At 50.1% G+C, this 21,267-nt stretch overlaps 1 protein-coding gene across 3 annotated transcripts in view; it reads left to right on the top strand.

The window, feature by feature from the left end:
* Positions 1–21,267, top strand: part of MYO5B (myosin VB) — a 286,130-nt gene that overhangs the window by 214,733 nt on the left and 50,130 nt on the right. For all 3 annotated transcript variants that reach the window (XM_081149483.1, XM_081149482.1, XM_081149484.1), the window contains exons 18-22: positions 7,376–7,487; positions 10,014–10,225; positions 12,075–12,231; positions 12,993–13,232; positions 18,921–19,154. In XM_081149483.1, the coding sequence (XP_081005609.1) occupies positions 7,376–7,487; positions 10,014–10,225; positions 12,075–12,231; positions 12,993–13,232; positions 18,921–19,154 (955 nt within the window). The remainder of the gene's footprint in view (positions 1–7,375; positions 7,488–10,013; positions 10,226–12,074; positions 12,232–12,992; positions 13,233–18,920; positions 19,155–21,267) is intronic.

A 21,267-nucleotide genomic window follows, 5' to 3' on the forward strand; every position in this document is an offset into this window, starting at 1 on the left:
CGGCTCAGATCCAGAACACTGCATCTCCTCCTCACATTCACTTTCTTAGCAGATTTTGCGAAAGGGTCAAAGAGAAGACTTCCTTCCCAAACTGCCATTTGAAATGTTAACTTTTGGAAAGAGGCGCCATAGTTTTGTGGCACTTCTGTCAATACTGACACGGAGTTGAATCGCCCATATTATTTCATTTGGGCCCTAATCCCCTTTCACCCCCTCCTCACTGCCAAGCCACAGCACCTGGGTGGCATTTATCTGTGAAGATGAATGGTGAGGGGACAGGCTGTGAGCAGCTACCACACCTGTAATTGTCTGACTCCGCACATTGCCTGCCCTTCTGCACCCGCCAACCGTGGTAACCACACTGGTTTCTGCAGTGACCTCACTGGTTTTTTAAAAAAATGCTACCTAACTGCTTCATCCAGGAAACTGGTGTGTCTGCTGTCTGGAGATAAAGCCAAAGAGGTTCAAGGTGGTAGCTGTTGGAGGAAATACACATGCCATGTGTACTCCCTTAGAGCAGAGACTTGAGCATTTGTTGCTCTGACTTGGAGAGAACTTCCTGGGACCAGAGGGGGCTGAAGCGGTTGGGGGTTACCTCCATGGCAGCTAAGACCCAGCACGGCAGTGATGTCATTTGCATTCGCTTGTCAAGTGACGACACAGTTCTGCACAGCTGTTCCCAAAGGAAACTTCAGTGACTTCTTCGATTAGGTGAATTGTAATTTCCACCATTTTCCTACGTTTCTCCCACGTAAGTGGCCAAAGAACAAATATCACTTTGCAGAGAGAAAAATGGCAAAGGAAAGAAACACATAGTCATGGATCACAGGATGGGAGATGGAAGGGTCCACAGGGCTCTTCCCAGGAGCCCAGGCGGAGGGCAGCCCTTTCCAGCCGGGATGTCAGGCAGAGTTCCTGCACGCAGCCTGCTGATGGCTGGGCACAGAACTCTTAGCCCTGTTCTTAAATTAATGCATGTTCAGTGCCCCCCAAAGTCTACCAAGCCGGAGAGCACGAACGCAGAGCTGCAGCCCGCAGCGGCGCTGGTCTCCCTCCCTCGCCCTCGGACTTCAGTGCACCTGTCTATTGTTACCCTCTAGGAATATGCCTCTCTGAGAATCTGATTTAAAATGAAAGTGAATCATTCAATGTGGAAGGTGCAGCAGCCACTAAGAAATATGTTCATTACCATGTACATAAAGCACCATGATAAATGCTCTGTCCGGGAGAGACGCTCATCCGCCCATCGCCGGCTCCCGGCTCCCCCTCTGTCTTGTGCCTGCGCAGTCATCTGTCTCCTCTTTGGGGGTTCAGAGCAGCTTTGTGTCCTGGATGAATTGTGAAGCAACCGAAAACAGTGTTCATGTGGGACTGCTTGAATATGCAATGTTTATATATTTTTTAAAAGCACCTTTTTCTAAGTCTTCAGTTCTTCACTTCCTTTGTCTCATCCTGTTTACATTAAAAAGCAAACTCAGCGGTGCTTTCTGAAGAGATTTCCACTCCTTCCCCACCTTCTGCCCCCAGCCCCATGTGGAATAAGTAGCACAGGATTGTAGCACTGGAGAGAGGCCTGAGAGGCTGCCTGATTGGCTTTCCTGTTGAATCACGATTACATTTGCCCATGGTTCCTAGCCTGGTTATTAAAAATCCCATAGTGCAAGAATAATGTTAAACTTATCTCAGAGTGCAGTAATTCTTCATCTCAGGATCTTATGGCCTTTAGTTCTTGCTCCTTTGCCTGCTAGCTGGGCTCATATCCTTGGACTTGAGTCTGGCACAGGGTTCTCATCACAGTCACCTGGAAGGGGTTAACAATTTCAGAAGCCAGGACCCCACCTCAGGCTTGACCCATATCCCTCAAATCTTTGCACAGCTCACAGGCTCCTGAAGCATCTCGAACCAAAAGAAAAGCATGCGCCTTACGTCCCATGTGGATGTGACCTAAGGAAATCTTTGAGCATCTTTGGCCCAAGTTGAATGTGACTGGGCAGTGGGGTGCCTGAAAGTGTAGGCTGCCCCGCCTAATCCTGGCCTGAAAAGCCCTGAAGGATTCTTTACCATTTTCTAAGGGGCCCTGTGAGCACCCGACTTGCCATCTTCAGGGATTTTTCTTTGTGGCCTGATGTCACACACACTGTCTGAGAGATTGCCTGAATCTGCAGGGACTCTTGGAGTTTGTCTAATCCAAGCAGTAGCCTCATGAGACCTACCCAAGAGCAGAGGGGCAGCAAGTGCTAACACACTGCCAGATCCCTCCACCTGCCCACACTCGGGCACTGGGACGTCTCAGGCAGAATGTTCCCACAGGTAGAGGGTTACATCCAATGTTGGGCTCTGGATGGGAACTCAGGCAACCTAAACACCACCCCACTGGGTCTGTCCACCATCACAGCAGCCGTATGTACCTCTTGCTGTCCTGGGGCCTGCGGAGTCCTTTGGAGGAAGCATCCCTCCAGGCTTTCGGGCTCAGCTGAACACTTGCCCTGGCTCACCCCATATCAGCCTTGCTGCTGCCTCTCATCTCCCCTTTTCCTGCCAGGACCAGTCCCAGGTCCCGGGCTTTTCCCACACATGCAGCCGGGATAATTTACCTGGTTGGGACTCTTCCCAAACAGGACTTTATTCCAGAGGGAACATGAAACTGAAGTCCGGGACATTCAGCCAGGCCCTGGCACGAGAGTCTGAATCCAGGGAGAGCAGAGCTGTGGTAAAGGCAGTGCTCAGTGTGCGCTACACCCCTGAGGCTGCTACGACTCTGTATAGCCCTGGGTGGCGGCTGGGGCTGGGGCTATGGTTGGAGCTTAGGAATAGACCTGGGATTGGAGCTCTTCTGCCATTAATATGGGATGGGATGGAAATGGGAATGGGAAGGAAATGGGAATGGGAAGGAAAGGGAAGGGAAGGGAAGGGAAGGGAAGGGAAGGGGAGGGGAGGGGAGGGGAGGGGAGGGGAGGGGGAGGGGAGGGGAGGGGAGGGGAGGAGGGGAGGGGAGGGGAGGGAAGGGGAGGAAATGGCATGGCAGCCAGGCCCAGGATTGGCTTGAAAGACTCCTCCAGGCCAGCGAGCTGCAGAGCCACACTGTGAGTGTGAGAGGATGTCTCCAGGGCCACTGATGGAGGGGGACAGTGGGGAAGGAAGCAATGGGTTCACACTGTAGGGGCAGGTGGCTCCCCTGATTGGTTGATCTCAAGAGAAGCTTTCTTGGACTAGAACTATATTCTGTAGTAAACAATTTTACAAATGTTTGGGAGCATTTTTGGATATCTCAGTGATTGGGGTGGTGTGTAATGGTCCCAAGATGCTCTTGTGTCCTGTGCTGTGGGACCATGCCACGCACTGAAGAATTGTCCTGCCCCAAAGCCAATAGCGTCCTCCTTGAGAGACAGTGGAGGGAGAAAAGAGTTAACCCTGAGGTTCCAACGTATCACTGGTCAGGAAAATACCAACTTTTAGAATGCAGTAAGTGACTTGTGTAAAAATACAATGATGAAAGGTGCTGGGAGGTTTTAAAATGTATCAAAGAGAGACCCTGGCTAAAGGAGGCTGCACTCTAATATGTGTACAAAAATAACTCTCTACAAGGCAGAAGGCTCTGCGTCCCACGTGGAAGCGGCAATAGCTAAAGTGCTGTCGGAGGGGAGGGATTCCGTTGTGGCGGACAAGCTCAGGGATCCTGGACACCCCTGTAGCCTTAGTGAGGGTCTTTCTCAACTTCCACGTGGCCACAAAACACCTCCATCCAGAGGTCCCTGTCGAGCCAGGAAGTCCTGTTAAGAAGTTCTGGTTTGGAAAAAGAATCATGGGCTCTGTTTAGCTTCACTCGGAAGGTTTACCTTTTAGAGGTCGTGGAGCCTCTCCTGTGCAGATTTTGTCTCGGAAAGCACAGAGGTCCACAGAAAGGGACCCACATTTGATTCTGGGTCCTTTGGTGAAGGACACTTGGACGTGCCCAACCCCACAGTGGGCAGGTTACCCTTCTGGTACCTCCTTAGGGAGCACCCACTGATGCCCTTCAGTGGATGGCTTGGTTTCTGAAGGCAGCATCCTCCCCATTGGTTTTACCTTTGCAGCTTTCTGAGGAATCCTTTACAAGAAAAGCGGAGGGGGCTTGGATTTGGTGCAGGTGTCTGAGGAAGCCTTTGTAAGAAAAGTGGAGGGGTCTTGGATTTGGTGCAGGTAGAAAAGCAGAGGGGGCTTGGAAAGGAAGGGGGAGTAATTTAGGTCTACAGGAAGCTTTGTTTCTTTCCAAACACTGCATATCCATGAGCTCATTGGCTACTAATGTGTTGGGTGATACTGTGTGAGGTGGGTGACGTTCTCTGGATTTTGCAGATAGTGGAGGTGAGGTGTCCAGGCTGTGACTTGCCTAAGGTCACACTGCTGGCCATTGTCAGTGGCAAGCTCCTCTACTTCTGTACCCCCAGCTTCTTCTATCCTGGTCTTACTGTCTTTGCGGTCACAGCACTCTACTCTTATAATTTCCTTAACCTGTAACCGCCCCTGAGTTATGGGACTCTCAGCAGTAAGAAATTTTCAAATTAAAAGCATTGAACGTTTTTGGCCCAGTGAAATGCTGCTCTAATGATTTTCCCAGAGAAATTACAAACTCCTAAGGAAAAATAAGACAAGTGAGGACACAAATAAACATAATGCAGAATGTGGGGAGTGCCCTCAGAAAGTCACACCGAGCCCTGGCTGAGTGGCTCAGTTGGCTGGAGCATCTTCCCGTGCACCAAAAGGTTGCTGGTTCAATCCCCATTCTGGCGCATGTGGGAGGCAACTGATCCATGTTTCTCTCTCACATCGATGTTTCTCTCCCTCTCTCCCTTCCTCTCTCTTGAAAAATCAATTTTAAAACAAAGCAAAAAACATATCCTTGGGTGAAGATGAAAAAAAAGGAAGTCACACCAAAAATGCTGAACCACTGTCAAGGGACCTCATGGGGTGAGCAGGAAAGACTGCAAGAAGAGAGGCAGATATTGCTGGGTGCACATGTGGAGTAAGGACACAGACTTTATGAAGCCCCTTTTCTGGTGCGTCGTTCCATTTGATTCTTGCCCAAATCCATCTTACCCTATGTGGAAGTGTCCGTAAACAGAATGGTCTGTGTTTAAGACTTAGGGGCTGGGGCAGAAAGAGCCTGGGGAAAATGCAGTAGCCTTTGCATGTATTAAAAACAAAATGCACCTCCGATTTGCAGCGTATCACCTGCAGCTCCTCCTCTTCCTAGGCCTCTGGTGTCACGATCAGTCAGGGCTTAGGAGTTCTCTTGACATGTATTGTACGTGAATGAAATAATTAAAGCAGCATTTAGCTGGACAAATACCCTTAAATGTTTCCATGTTTAAGGCTTGCTGTTAGAGATGGGCAATAATTAGGTGGGTTTGGTTCACAGTCCCTCTGCCAGCTGGAAGAAGGGGAACAATTTCTGCTCAGTTAGTGAAGGGAAAGTGCACAAGTACCCTTTCCCTCCCTCCTGAAGGGGATCCGCACATAGCGTGAGCCTGTTGAGGGGAGCTGTGGACATCCCCAGCCAGCTCTGAGTGGAAGAGATGCCGTCATTCCCCCTTTGCCACCACATTTGTGACAGGCAGAACCAATGAAAAAGGCAAGGGGCATGGAAACAAAGCCTAGTGGTGTTTGCCAGGCTGGGAGGAGGGGAGCATGGTGAATGACTGGTAACGGGTACGGGGTTTCTTTTTAGGGTGATGGAAACATTCTGGGACTCGCTATTGAGGACGGTTGCAAAGCTTTGTAAATGTACAAAAAACTATTGAATGGTACACTTTAAAGGGGTAAATTTTTACAGTGTATGAGTTATATCTCAATAAAGCTGTTATTCAGAAAAAGAAGGTGAGACATTACCTCTAACTGGCCACTTTGTTATTTGCTCTGTTCTTACCCCTGCTCTGAGGCCCATAGCTATGTTAGAAACCTTCCCCCAAACCAAGATAAGTGTTTACAAAGGCAGGGGAGGGGCAGTGAGCTCAGATTCCGTTTTCCTCTTATCCCAGGGAGCTGAGATGAATGGCCTGGGAGGGAAAGGGGAAACTGAGGCCCACGGGAGCATAAAGTTGTAGTGTTTGGGGGGAGTAGTGCTAAGAGAACCTACTTCCCAGGCTCATTGTGTGTCTGCCACCCACCCATGGTCCTGAGATTCCACAGGACTCATTTCTTTGGATAAAATTCCTAAAGGCCCCCTTTAAATGGCAAAGGTGCTTGAGGAGAAGGGATATAATCCATTTCCTCCCCGTTAATCCTTCAGCATCACATTAATTACTAGCATGCTGATACTAGAATGAGGGAGATTATCTGAGGGACTGCAGTCACTGGGCAAGGCCAAGGGTGAGGGGAAGGCACCATCTCAAGGCAGCAGTGATTTCTAGATGACCTGGCTGTACACCTCCTCTGAGGATGCAGAGTTATGGAGCCCCACGGGCTGAATTCACCCTCAGAGGCAATTAGACTGGAAATTCAGAGTCTCCGTGGAGGAGAATTATGCTGCATCAGAATATCGGACATGAGGTGTGGGCATCCCCCAGAAACAGATAAGGAGTGAGGAGCATCACAGGGGGTCTCTGAAGTGAGGCAGCTTTCCGGAAAAAGGGCCGGCCCCCCTAAATAATAGTGACTGTGCTCAGTGAAAAGCCTGCCTTTGTTTAAGTGGAGATCCCGGAGGCCAAGGGGTAAACAGAAGGCCCTCAAAGATTTCCCTCCAGAACACACCAAACCAGCCCTAACGCAAGAATAGTGACATTATAAATATTCTTTGTTTTACTGGCATTGCCGGACCTTTTCTTTACTGAGGGCCTTCGATACTCTAATGATCAGAGGGGAAAAGTCAAAATCTGCTTCAAAGAGAAATATGGTTCCTTCTAAACTAGACCGAAATGTGTGAACAGTGTTATCTCTAGGGTTAGGGTGTGGCCTCTTTTTATTTGCTAATGTATACTTTTCTGCATTAAAAGAATAGCTTTCAGTGAGCTGTATTAGTTTTAGTTTTAGAAGAAGAAAACCGACATTTAAAGACCAAGCTGCCCTCCAGGTAAGGCTCCCTCTCAGCAGCAGCTACCTGGAGCGGCAGGTACTCGGGCAGAAGCCCCTATGAGTGGTTTTGCCTCTGGCCAGTCCTCCCAAGGGGCCTTCAATCCCTCCTTTACCCTCAGTCTTCCAGCCGTGATTCTATAATTCACCCAAACACTGAAATTCTCAGTGGGCATCAAGAGAGGACAACATGCCCCAGAACGGTTTTGCTGCTCTGAGAAGGGCTTTATTCGAGAAATATTGACCCCATGGGGCACTGAGATCACCCATGGCCCTCTCATGGCCAAGAGGCAGGACCTGTCACCTGATACACCTCTTTTCCCTGCAGGTGGGCCTACCATGATTTCTTCAACCGGTATCGGATGCTGATGAAGAATAGAGAGCTCACCAGCGGAGACAAAAAGGCCATCTGCAGGTCTGTCCTGGAGAACCTCATCAAGGTGAGTTAGGCACCCCCTGGGCGGCCCAGACTCTGTGAAAAGCTTCACTGGGACTCCATGAGAATTGCGGAGGGCGGGGTGGTGGGTCTTCACCCATCTCATTGCAACTGTTTCCAAGATGTTAATCCATTTTCATACACCAGTGACTAAAGGAAAAGCCCTATCACCTACCTAGAGTGCATCCTAGCTTTTTTCATCTCAGCACAGAGTGAAATTATTTGTACAGCCCACCGGGGTCCATGATGAGGCTGCTCCTGGCTAAAAGGTGCTGGCCCCAGATCTCTGGCTTCTCCAGTGCTCGAGCTCCATGGCTCAGCCCACCTGCCGGCACCTGTACACATGCCTGGGGCATAGCCTGGCGCCAGCAGGGGGAAAAGTAGCTGCGCTTCTCCTACCTTCCTCGTTGCATAGTCAGCCTCAGGCCCAACCCCAGATGCCGTCTTAAATAAAGCAATGGATTTCGTTTCAGTGGAAACAACCTGATCTCACACCTGACACTTGAAACTGGAGAACTATAATAGCAGAGCTATTGGGAGCCTTTTGTGATAAACATTTCATTATTTCTAGAGTTTAATGATTACAGTAAAGTATGATACTTAATGGTCTCAATAAAGGGTTAAATATATTTTTAAAATCTTCCCTTTAAGAAAGTAATAGAACTACATCAAAAAACTAATTTTCAAGTATTATTCTGCAAGGAAAATCTATTCATCTGCAGTAGCTCATTGCCAGATGACCAGGACTTAATGTCATGTGTTATTTTGTGAAAGTGGCTCAGTCACTCTCTGAGCATTGTCTCAGCTACTTAAGAATAGCTGTAGATAGTACAGAATATTGTGCTAAAGAGTCAGTAGAGAGGGAGAGCGTGACAATCTTGTTGATTAAAGGTTGCAGTTGGTTATTTGGACTCTGGCTAATTGAGGGTTTTGCCATGGTGCATCCATCTGTGTTCACATTTTATCTCATTTTTATGGATGAGAAAAATCTGTGTTCAAGGTCAACTGATTCTGGTTGACATGGAGCATCAGGAGCCTCTTCGTGTGTGGCCAGATCGCCACTTTCCTGGTGGCTTTTTCCAGACTAGAAAATGAAGTATGTGTACTATGGGTCCTAAGATACAAAAGGCCACCCCCCTACTCCCCCATCCCTCACCCTGGCTTTGCTAAAGCCTGAGCACCCAGGCTTGACCCTCCACTGTGAGGGCTGAACCACCTACCTTTGTTCCCTGCCCCCTCCTCACTGAGGGAGCCTCCCCAGCAGGGCAGTGAGGAGCAGGTGCAGGGAGAGAAACAGGCCCCTGCCCCTCCCTTCAGCCTGGCCATGGGGGAGACAGTCAGCAGCAGTCTAGCTGGACTCTGTGGCCCAGCTCAGCACAGCCGAGGCAGCACCGTCTTCTCTGTGTGGAGCTGGGTTTCTGCTAGCTGTGTAGGCTCTAGCTATTAAGAGTGGTGATTCTGCGTTATTTCACAGCCATGTGTCAACATGAAACATTCCTGTGTGTGTGCAGTTTCCCAAGACCTTCGCCCATTACTTCCTGCTCCTTATGGTCTTCATGGCCATGAGCAAAAGCAGATGGAAGCTTGTTTACAGAGAGTGCTCCGTTATTGTGGGTTAACCATCAAGTATTCTATCCCAGGCTTGTCTACAAGCACACTGCTGGGTCATCTTTCTTCATCCACCTGGGTGAGCTCAGGGAAGGGCAACTAAATTTAATGTAAATAGATGTAATTAAGACAATAATTATATGTCACCCCCCCCAAAAAAAATCTCATAGCATAGTTTGAGACCAAGTAAAATTTACTTGGGGAGTTATTTGCAATCTGAAATTATTCAATCAACTATGTGGCCATTTGAGGATAATCTTTTAAAAATGTCAGCCAGATCAGGTTCTTCCCTTACTCAGAGCCCCCAGTGGCTTCCCCTCCAATTCTTTGGCCTTTGGTGATTAGTTCCTCCCACCACCCACCCTCACTTCTCCACGCAGCCATCCTGGCTCTCCTGTTCCTCAAACAGACACAGCTTGTTGCCACCACAGGACATTTGCATCTGCTCTGCTCTTCTTCTAAACTCTCCTCCTCTAGGCTATCTTATGGCTGCCTTCTTCAGTCCATTCAGGTCTTTGCTCAAATGTTACCTCTGTAGAAATGGCTGCTTGATTATCCTATAAACAGCCCCATCCCACCCTCCAGCCTGCGGTTCTCTTTCTAGTCTTTACCTGAAAACATACTGTGTCTTTGTTTGCTAATAAAAAAACATACTTTGTCTTTGTCTTCTGTCCTCACCATGTCAGTTGCTCTAGGGGAAGGCATCTTGTTCACTGCTCCATCCCAGACACACAGCCCAGGGCCTGTGCCATAGGTGGAGATGGACTCAGTGACTGTTACATGAATGCTGAGAGATTGTGTATCTGAGGAGCAGGGCGTGTGATCTCTGACAAAGGAATTCTGCACTGGAGGGGCTGGGGTGGTGAGCATGTTACCTAGTGGCTCATTGATGGTGAACTGCTCCCCTCCCTGCCTTGTAAAGGACCCTGACAAGTTCCAGTTTGGCCGCACCAAGATCTTCTTCCGGGCAGGCCAGGTAGCCTACCTGGAGAAGCTTCGGGCTGACAAGTTCCGGGCAGCCACCATCATGATCCAGAAAACTGTCCGGGGCTGGCTGCAGAAGGTTAAATACCGCAGGTTGAAGGGGGCTACCTTAACCCTGCAGAGGTACTGCCGAGGACACCTGGCCCGCAGGTGAGCCAAGCTGGGGCACATCTGGGCAGCAGATAGGGGTTGGGAGGCAGGGGCTAGGGACTGGCTGTCTTAGTTGGTTGGCTTCCCTCAGCCTCTGTACTTAGGGTGTTCATGTTGGGCCCTGTCTGCACCCTGACTTCTACCCAGCAGCTGGACACACCTCGCTTATGCTTCTCTCACCTGAGGGAGTAGTTCTAGTTCCCAGGTCTCCTGGTTCCCCCAGTCTGTCCCTACCCACAGGTGCTAGCCAAGAACTGGCTGGTTTTGCCATAAAACTACCATTTTTCCTTTTGCTTAAACTCCAAAGTAAAATGATCTTTTAGAAAAAGTGATAAATTCAACCTTTCTTTCACAGTTAACTTATACTCAGCTTCAGATTTACACTACAAATTTCAAAGTCCCTTGGGAGTTTAAAATTAGGGCTGGAAAAGTCCTGGGAAGTCCCTTTTTGAGTTGCTGCACTGAGTCAGCACAGGGTGTGACTTGTCTAACCACAGGCAGCCACCTGGGGCCAGAGCCCAGATACTGGTCAGGCTCCCTGCCCAGCTTAACACCGTGCAGAAGAAACCTTGCTTTTAAACGGCCCCCTCCTAGTAACTGATGTCATTGGGTTGATGTGCTAAAGCCGTCTGGGTGTCTCCATTGAGATGGGCTCAGGGGATACGGCCTCCTGTAAGACCCAGCCTTGGTTCAAAATCAGTGACCTCTCCCATAGGGATTTCCTTGGAGAAGTGACAGTAATTGCCATAAGGTCTTGCATTTGGAAGCCAATGCAATGTAGTCACCTCTGCTTGAATATGAAAAAACAAGTGAGCCCCTGAGTTATAAGCCCAGAGCGGACGTCCTTTGTGTGGTAAACTTAGAAGCTTCCTCCTGCCCACCCTCACATCCTGGCAGTAAGCTCTTTATTCGAGCATAACCAGAGATGAGGAGCGCCTTTAATTCTCTGGAACAAAAGCTATAGAAATGAGAGGATTGTCAATAGTAGCAACACTACGTAATCGACAGCCTGTATCAGTGAAGTCATCACTGACAACTCTGTCCGTGAATCTGCCCTAGGCCTGTGTTCTCCCTGCAGGGAGTTTGTATTCTAGTGGCTACACAGGGCCCAGCTATGGAGAGAACCTAGGGGGAGCTGGAAATCAGACTCATTTTGGTGGGCTGGGTGGGTTTCCTCCCCTGGGGCTGCACTAGATAAGTTCCAAGTCCTTCTAGCTTTTAATAGTCTGAGTCTCCAAGTTGAGTACTTGCTATGAGTACTTTGCCAGCACCAAACCAAGCCCATAAGGGGATAGGAAGCATTAGACTGATGTTCTGTTTTACTGGGGGCTGTGATGGGGAAGGTGGAAATGAAACAGAGGAAAGTCAGTGCCCACGTGCAGCATGACCCAGGCAGAAAGGGCTGGGAGACAGGAAACGGCGAGGTCGGGCCAGCCCAAGTGCCTACTAGGCCAGGCCCTGTACTAGAGGTGGGGGGGGGGCAAGGATGATTGGGATACGGCCCCTGATAGAATATCTCCAAGCCTAGTGAGGTCCAGGGGACAGAAGTGTGAGCACATGATATGCCCAGGTTGCAGTGAGGGGCTTGCAGGTGAGGGAGTGGGCAGATGAGGTCACAGAGTTGGTCAGACTCAGACTGAGTTTTAAACTTGTAGAAAGACTTTGGATAACAAGAAAGAAGCTAACTCTGTGAATCTGAGCCTGAGCTTCCAGTGCCCAAGGCATTCCTATGCTCAGTCTGGATGGGAGACTTGGCTTGACCTGGGGTGTCCAGATGGGGTCCCGGGGGAGGGGCTTCATTTGTGGCCAGCTCAGAGGCCGTCAGCATGGCCCATCCTCTCCCTCCCAGGCTGGCCGAGCATCTGCGGAGGACCCGAGCGGCCGTGGTGTTCCAGAAGCAGTACCGCATGCGGAGGGCCCGCCTGACCTACCAGAGGGTCCGCAGGGCTGCCATTGTCCTCCAGGCCTTCGCTCGGGGCATGTTTGTGCGGAGAAACTACCACCAGGTGTGTAGCCACCCCGGGGGGACCTGGGCTGCAAACTCAGAACTCAGCAGCAGCAAATGAATTGTCACCAACGTGAACATTTGTTGGGTGCTCCTAAATTTTTTCTAAGCAATTTTATAACTTTGTTCTCACCAAAACCTATCCAGAGTCCCATGAGGAGGTGCATTGGTCAGGGTTCTCCAGAGAAATAGAACCAATAGGAGACATGCCTATCAGTGTGTGTGTGTGTGTGTGTGTGAGAGAGAGAGAGAGAGAGAGAGAATTTATTAGGAGGATTGGTTCAGTGGTTATGGAGCCTGCCAGGTTGCACTGCAGTTGGAGACCCAGGAAAGCCGGTGGCAATATTCGGCTCAAGTCTGAAGGCCTGAGAACCAGGAGCTCCCAATCACCAGTGCAGAATCCAAATCTGTTGAATGGAGACGTGTCAGCTAGATAATCTTCAGGCCCCTTCAACTTTGAGGTTTTAGACTGGTTTCCTAACCAATAAACCAAAAGTTTAAAAAACAAAACATTAAACAACAACCAAAAAAACCTGAAAACAAGGGTTTGACAGCTGCTTCCCTGCAGGCACGCAGGCTGCAGAACCTAGTGAAGACCTGTCCATAAACCAAATGGCCCTAAGTCTTAGGGAATCATATGTGTTCTGTATCTCCTAAAACTGAGGCCGGCCATGGTTCTCACCTCCCCCGGGCAGTACGTGAGCCTGTCCTGCTTCTGTCCTGCGGCGGGAACCCACCAGGTGTGTGCTTATCCCCGGCCAGGTCCTGCGGGAGCACAAGGCCACCATCATCCAGAAGCACGTGCGGGGCTGGACAGCACGCAGGCACTTCCAGCAGCTGCGGGGCGCAGCCATCGTCATCCAGTGCTCCTTCCGGAGGCTCAAGGCCAAGCAGGAGCTGAAGGCGCTCAGGATCGAGGCCCGCTCAGCACAGCACCTGAAACGCCTGAACGTGGGCATGGAGAACAAGGTGGTCCAGCTGCAGCGGAAGATCGACGACCAGGTGGGTGTCACCCAGGGCTTGGGGGCTGTGGGTGCTCTGGGGGTATGTTTGAGGGAGACCCACGGCTTCCTTGGGGAACTTCACACACCAGAGATCCGAGGGTGTGGCATGTCCTCAGGGTGTCACCCGCTCGGCAGGAACGGCTACTGACTACAGTAGGTAGAATAACAGCCCCAGAGATGTCCACGTCCTACTCCCTGGAGCCTCAGAACATGTTACCTTACACAGCAGAAGGGACTCTGCAGATGCGCTTAGGTTGAGGACCTGGAGTTGGAGATGTTATACGGGATTATTGGAGTGGACCCAGTATATTCACGTGTCCTCTTAAGAGAGAGGCAGGAAGGTCCGACTCAGAGAAGATGTGACGACAGACTCAGGGCTGCAGTGAAGTGGGGCCATGAGCGAGGTATGCAGACCAGCTCTAGAACTGGAAAAGGGAACACAATGGGCTCGCCCAGGGAGCCTCCAGGAGGAGCACGGCCCTGCTGACCCCTTTTAGACGCCTGACTCCAGAACTAAGATAATAGATTTGTATTGTTTCAGGCCACTCACCCCATGGCTGATTCATTAGCCTGAGTCACATGTTTCTGCCCTCATGGGGTGTGGCGTGGCGTGGCGTGGCAAGGCGTGGTGTGGTGTGTTGAGGGCTCACTGTGAGCCTCACGCTGGCCCAGGCTTTGTCTGTTTAAGTCTTTAGTTCTCACAACAGGAAGGTAAACAGTACCATCCTTCGTGTGTTTTTTTACTAGTGAGAAAACAAAGGACAAGTGACTTCCTCCAGTCACACAGGTGACAACGGCGGGGCCACGATTTCAACCCCAGCTATCTGACTCCAGAGCCTGTTCTTTCCACCACTTTGCTCACCCATCTCTATTGCGTTGCGTGGTGGGAAAAACACGTGCTTTGGAATTAGAAAGAATCTAATTCGATTTTAACTCTTCTGCTCAAACGTTGAGTGACCAATATAACCACTGAGCCTCAGTTTCCTGATCCGTATAATGGGGCTGATAGAGCTGTAAGAAGCTAAGTTGATCCGACACGTCTGCAGGGCCTGGTATGCAGTAGAGAACTCAGGAAATGGTCACCATTGATACATTTAAGGTTTTTTTCTTCTGTCTTCCTACCCTGGCCACCTTCCCCTGTCAGTGAGTCACACGAGTGAGAAGTTGTTGATCAAGTCCCTGTGAGTGTGGGCACTGTGCAGGGTGCAGTGAGGGACAGACGCTGGGCACCCGGTGCCCTCCATCAGGTTGGAAAGATGAGGCGTGAACGTGTGTGCACACACACCCATACACCCACTTTTTGGTGCCCCAAGTGGCCAATCTTCCTTCCTCTCTTCAGAACAGTTTTATTGACTGTTTCTGGTGCTTTGTTGGGCTTGGTGAACAGAGGATGACTTCGACACACATTGGATGCTGTGTCACGAGGGAGCAGTCCTGTGCCGCTGGGGCCAGCCGCCCCCACTGCCCTCACAATTCTCTGATCGCCTACCACGTGCCAGGCCCTGTGATAGGTGTTTTATGTTCCCTCTCGTTTGATCCTCACACAACTTTGTGAGGTCATTTTACAGATGATGAAATTGTGGATTATTAGGGATATCCCGTACCTTGCCAGGGTCACAGAATTAGTAAATTCTAGAACCAGCATTCCAAGCCAGGTCTGTCTGATCCCACAGCAGTAATAATGTTTTAACCCCACAATTACTAAGTATCCGTCCTTTCCTGTGTTATTGCTAAATGGGGTTCCTAGAGTTGGAAGTAGGCTCACTGTTACTTTGTTCGTGCAGGGTATTAAGATGACCACAGGACCAGGCGCCTGCAGTTCCCGGAGGGTTGTAGCTGCCTCCTGACAAAGGAAAGGGAGAGGGAGGAGAGGGAGGGCGAGAACCAACGGGTGCGCATGGTGCGGGGTGTGGAGAAAGAGGGAGAGTTAGAGTTGGGGCCGCCAGGCATTGCTTTGGGGGTCACTTGGTTTTATTGTGCCTATTCTACACTAAGTATTTTTAAGCTTCTCATGACCTCAATAAGGCAAGAAAATAAATGAGCCATATTATACCATAGCCAGCTGCCCAGAATAAGAGCCCCAAAGCAGTGCAAAGACAGCAGGAAAAATGTTTCTGCTTTTCTGCTCTTGAAAAAAAAAAATCCTGACAAGAGACTGTCCCCCTGGATGTTTCTGCGCTCTGTGTGAGTTTCACTGGGTGTCTGAGTTATCTTGGCTCCTTACTGGGCAAGGAAGACAGAAAGCTCCGTGCGGCTACGTAGAGGACACTCAGCACCTGCCTGCAGAGATGTGCAAGGTCAGGGGAGAAGGCACATCCACCTAGAGGGACGGGAGTGGACGGGAAGAGGTCTGCTCTCTGGGACTGGCCATTTGAAAAATGCCAGCATAGGGATGACCAAGTTGTTCATTATTGCTATTGGGGCTGTTGGTACCTGACTAGAAAAGATATTTGGGTCAAATTTTGCCAGTGAACCTTCTGAGCAAAGTCTAGTCAAAGGAACAAGTAGGCTTTGTTGACACAGCCGCACCCAGCCAGGAGCCCTGTGCACCACCCACCACCTCAGCCCTGGGTTTCCGGTCGTCAGCCCTGCATTGGCTTTGCTGATTTCCAAAGTTGACTTGGGAGTTTAAAAATAGATCTAGTATTTTACAATCCACGTGCTTGAACATCAAAGAGAAGCAGATTTAAGAGGCCTATTTTTAAAAAGAGCTTTTGCCTTAAGCTTCCTGCTTGGCAAGCATCTGTGAGTGGAGGCAGGTGTTCCCAACCTGGGCAGAGTGCCTATGTACAGAGGGTGGTCAGAAGAGGCCGGAAGGGTAGATGAGATCTTGCTTTCTTGCACCCGTGTCACCCTACTATGTACCAGGCATTATTCAATCCTCCTCATAACCCTATAAGATAATATTATTCACAGTTTAAACTGAGGCACAGAGAGGTTAAATAGCCTGCCCAAGGTCACACAGCAAGTAGCATGACTGGGACTAAAATTTGGCAATCTAGTTGCAGTGCGTGTCTTGCTACCTCCAACCAATGTAGACAGGATTGTCCTTGGCCTGGCTGCCTCTGCCAGTCAGGTCTCTGACCTGGTGTCACAGAACACGCTTGACCCTCTGTTGTGGAAGGAGACATCTGCATAATCTGCAGCACCAGCTCTTCAGAGATTCTTGAATTACTGCAGTCTCTTAGCAGAGGGGCCAGCCATTTGGAAGTGGATGGGTTTCTGTTCTTTCTGTACTGCCTGGAACAACTCAGGCTGCTCCCCTGACACATAAGGATCCTTTGTCAGAAGGAGAGGATACAAGTGTGTCAGGGATGACATAGACAAAGGTGTCTCAAAGTATTTTTCAGAGCAGGACAAGGTAGTGGACAAGCTCCTAGCTGGACGGAGGCCTGAGTTCTGTCTCAGTTATACTTGCAACCAGAGCTGACAGTTTGGGGTCATGGCCAATCTCCAGCTGAGCCCTGAGTTCTTCGGAGGGGGGAGGGGTTTGGCCTAAGATCTCTAAGGTAACTCTTAGCTCAACAATGCACTGATAGCATGATGTGGCTAAAGGAGTGGTTCCCAACTCTGGCGGGGGCGGGGGGGGTGCCTTTTAAAATGTATCCCCACCGCCAAGAAGTCAGCAAGGAAGGAAACTGAAAAATAAAACCAGGATAAGGCTAGCACCCAAAAAGTTCATGTCTCAGGTTTTGTGCATCCAACTAGAGAAACACAAAATTGACACCTAGTCCCAAGGAAACAACAGAAAGAAGGAAATAGGGTGACTTGAGAGTTGTTGAAAGAGAAATAGGAAGATTAGGGCTGTCCTCGGTGCTGATATTTTCCTGTGGGCTTTTGTAACATGTGATGTGATAAGCCACATCCTTCACAATATCCTTCAGCAGTAAATACAGTGATAGTTCCTGCAACCATTTTTTACAGTGTCCCTGGTTGAGGCCTGTGGTGTGACATTTTCAGCCAAAATGTAATCCCTGAACTCAGCTCTCCACCAGTCTGGCTTTGCTTTAAGCACAGCTTGTAGAGTGACTAGGCCAGTTGCACCTATAATTTTTTTTCTAGTGAAGGTCAAGTTTCTTAGACCTTTATGAATATTAGGCTATATTTAAATACTTTTTATCTGAAAAAAGTTGACACAAACATATGGATTCAGTCAGTAGCCTTTTAAATCAATTTGATTCAGTTTGGTTAGTATGCCTTCAGTAAATATGTTAAATTAGTTAATGTTTATGACTCACAAAAGCATCTACGTACATTTGAAAAATAGTATGTTACAAGTCACAGCTTTTGGCCTTCTGTGCCTCAGTTTTCTCAACTGTGAAATGGGACTATGAATCAGCCTTACTGCATAGGGTTTTCCTGAGGAGTGAATGAGTTAATATGCAGGCTCATGGAGTGCAATGCCTGCCCCATAGCAAGTACCCCATGAAGTGCTAGTACTACGTGTGGGATGTGTCATTTCTCATGTTGCAGACTGTCTTGTGATGATTTTCCCCCCTCTCTGCCAGGGGTTTGTAGACTTTTGGTTGGGAACCACTCAGAGGCTCTTGTGTACAGCTCTTCAGGTTGTGCCCTGCACAGGGTAACTGGCTGTGAGGACGAGCAGGACTGAAATCCAGCCCACATGCTGCTCACCTGACCAGGAGCCCTGGTGCAGTGCAGAAGAGGTGCCCCAGCCTTGTGGTCCCACAAGGGGGCATTGTACGGATCCAACGCTGTTCTTTTGCTACTGCTTTCCATGGAGCTGAATTTCTGATACAAATTAACAATTGACTCCTGATGCCCCAGCTTACTGGTATTTTAGCCAGTAGCTCTGTTCTCCTTGGCGCTCCCACAGACACTAGCAGTAAACAATCACCAGTGACTATTTGGAGAGCCCTACTTTTCTCTCCACTCTACCTGCTGACCACTTTTAAGCTGACACTGTCAGCTCCGGCAGGACCAGTTCTGCCCGTGTTTATACAAGTCCTCAGCGCTTCACCCATGCGAGCTTATCTGCCGTCCACTTCCCAGGCCCCCTCCATACCTGTGCCAGGCCCAAGGGGGTGTGCTTCTCACATACCTATCGCTTGAGTGGGCACGTGATCGGGTACCCCATCTGTGGGGTGAGGCTTGGATGTGCTCTGCCAGAGCCTCAGTCTCCGGAGTCATAATCCTAAGGGGTGAGCTGACAGGTGGTGAGAGGGATCCTGAGGCCCCGTGGAGGCCTCCTTGGAAGAGGGATGCTGAAGGGGTCTTTTGTCTCAGAGCCAGAGATTAGGTTGCAGCTCTTTGTGCCAGCGAGTCCAGGGGTGAGAGGGCCATTGTCATGGAGCAGGGAATCCTGAAAGGCAAAAGCAGCAGACCCCGGCTATGCTCTTCCCACAACTTCAAAACCAGGCCTAAGATCTGTCCAGCCCGACGTGGAACACTAACTGCTGTTAGCCAGCCGCCAGCTCTCAGCTCTGCCGCTGCTCGTGAACGCTCCTTGAGCGTCAGCGTCGGTGATTTTTGCTTTCCTGTATTCCTCCCAGGCCCACGATAGAGTTTTGTCAGGGAGAGGCCAGGAAAGCACACAAGCATGCAGTCACTATGAGGTTGCATTCCACATCGAACGTTCCCTTTTTTGAATTGCCTTCGTGTTTCTTCCTGGCCAGATAATGTTGCCCTCCGCCTCTCCTCCCCTCTCCCTGTGTGCTCTCCTCAGAACAAAGAGTTCAGGACACTGTCGGAGCAGTTGTCTGCGGTCACCTCCGCACACGCCATGGAGGTGGAGAAGCTGAAGAAGGAGCTGGCCCACTACCAGCAGAGCCAAGGTGAGGACAGTGGCCTGAAGCTGCAGGAGGAAGTTGAGAGCCTGCGGACCGAGCTGCAAAAGGCCCACTCAGAGCGCAAGATCCTGGAGGACGCCCACAGCAGGGAGAACGATGAGCTGAGAAAGGTAAGGCGGGCAGAGGGCGGCCGGCGGGGGGGGCTTCCAGCTGTGGAAGCTTCTCAGGGACTCGCGTCCACATGCCGACCATCCCTTCGCGTTTAGGTGTAAAGTGCCCTAGCAAGTATTGATTGAGTTTCTACCATGAGCTGAGGGGGGTACACATGGCCGGCGTTGGTGTCTTACGGCCTAGAATTGTCCACCGGGTCAGCTCTGTGGCCCGAGCCCTTGTTGGCAGGAGAGATGGAGCAGAGGTAGTGGCTTTCTTCTCGACTTTGCCTGCAGGGTTACAGGCAGCCTCTAGACACCCCTGTTCGTCATAAATCCTCGTGATTTGGGGACTTTGCCCTGCTTAAGTGTTGATAGGTTCAGCCTGACTCTCTCACTCTGGTCGGTGTGCTCCGTAGGTTTACTCTCTGCCCATAAAATAGATCTTTCTGGGATTGGCCCCAACACCCCATCTTGAAAGCCAGGATACAAACCTTCCATCCTCACTCCCAAGACAGCTGTTCGAACCAGGATGTCCCATGTGCCACTGGAGAGCCTTCCACAGACTCAGGACACTGCAGCTCTCTCCCACCTCTGTGCAGAGGCCCACGGGCCACATGACGCATTGCCCGCTTGCTTTGCACCCAGCTGTCGCTGGAGAGTTGCAGTGGGTTGAGCATCTAAGGAGGGAGGAATTCAGTGTTTCTAATCTTGGAATAACAACTTCTCACGTGTAAACACTTGGGCAGGCCGAATGCTCCCAGACAGGTGCCGGGGTAGCACCCATGTTTCCAGATTCTCATTCCTGCTCTGCCATCAGCAAGTGCACGTGGCAAGTCTCACTGGCCTGACTTCCCTCACCTGTGTTTTTTTGTTTTGTTCTGTTTTTTAGAGTTGGTCTAGATAATTTCTAAGGTCCCTTCTGGACTTGCAACTGGCCAACTCCATGGGATTATATTCGATGGCTCCTGGAATGACAAAGGACCCCAGCCCGCTCTGTAGCCCCCCCTCTTCCCCCGCCAGTTGCCTTCTCCCGTGCTGAGCCCTCAGACTTGACTGGGAAACATGCGGACTGCAGACTGTGGCCGTGTGAGATGAGAGCCCACAGAGCCAGCTCACGCTGGGCTTACATATATCTTTTTTCTGTCCCTGGCAGAACTTCAGCACCGTCAGCCACTGATTTCCCCAGATCTTAGGGACTTCCCAGGAGTCCGGGGTGGGGACTGCATGGAGATTAGGTGACAAAGAAAGTGAGACATGGGACTTCCTGGTGCAGGCAGCCTGGCACAGAAAACTCCTCCTACCCCCAGCGTGTTGCCCAAATACACCTGCTGGCTCACCCACCACGAGGCCTGAAGTAAACTTTATTTTCTGGGGTGAGGCATGTTGTGCTGGGAAAAGGGAGCTACAGCTGTAACCTGCAAACCATGGAGCTTGGCACTTCTTGTCTGTCGACCCTTGGGAGCAGGTGGTTGGTAACCCGTCCATGTGGATAAAAATAAGAAGGTGGCATCTAAGGCAGAGAGAAGAGGCCAAGGTTAGAACTGGAGACCCTTGAGATTGGTGACCCCAGGAGAAATAGAGAAGCGAGTTCCCTCCAGGCGGGGCACGTGGGACGTCTGTTTACCCAGCAGATCCACAAAGTTGTATCTCCTCTCTCCACCCCACAGAGTCCCTTGACTCATCAACTCCCCGGCCTCCTTCCCTGCTGCCCCCTGGGCACTGTGACTGGAGTCTCAGAGCACTTTTAAAATATCCACGTCTCCATCCCAGGGAGTCTACAGTTTATTGTATGAAAATCTTCTTTGGCAGAGCAAAATAGGGAAATGGACACCCTCCCCCTCTCCTTTAAAAAAAGTGTTACTGTTTCCTAGGAGTGTGCTGACCTAGGAATTAAATACATTGAGAACTGGCAAGAAGAAACAATCCAAGGATGCTGCAAGAATGGGAGCAATAGATGCAGAGGCAGAACCAGAAAGTCACCTTCCTGACCCCAAATATATGCAAATCCCAAGCTGGCAACAGGAGAACAAACGGGCATAAGATGATTCATTAAGCGCAATGTCCGCCTCTTTCCAGGAAGAGAGAAAAGTCGAGGCAGAATTAATTCCTTCTCTAGGGTCTCCTGAATCTT

This window comes from Miniopterus schreibersii (genome assembly GCF_964146895.1).
Source record: "Miniopterus schreibersii genome assembly, chromosome: 10".
Lineage (NCBI taxonomy): Eukaryota > Metazoa > Chordata > Mammalia > Chiroptera > Miniopteridae > Miniopterus > Miniopterus schreibersii.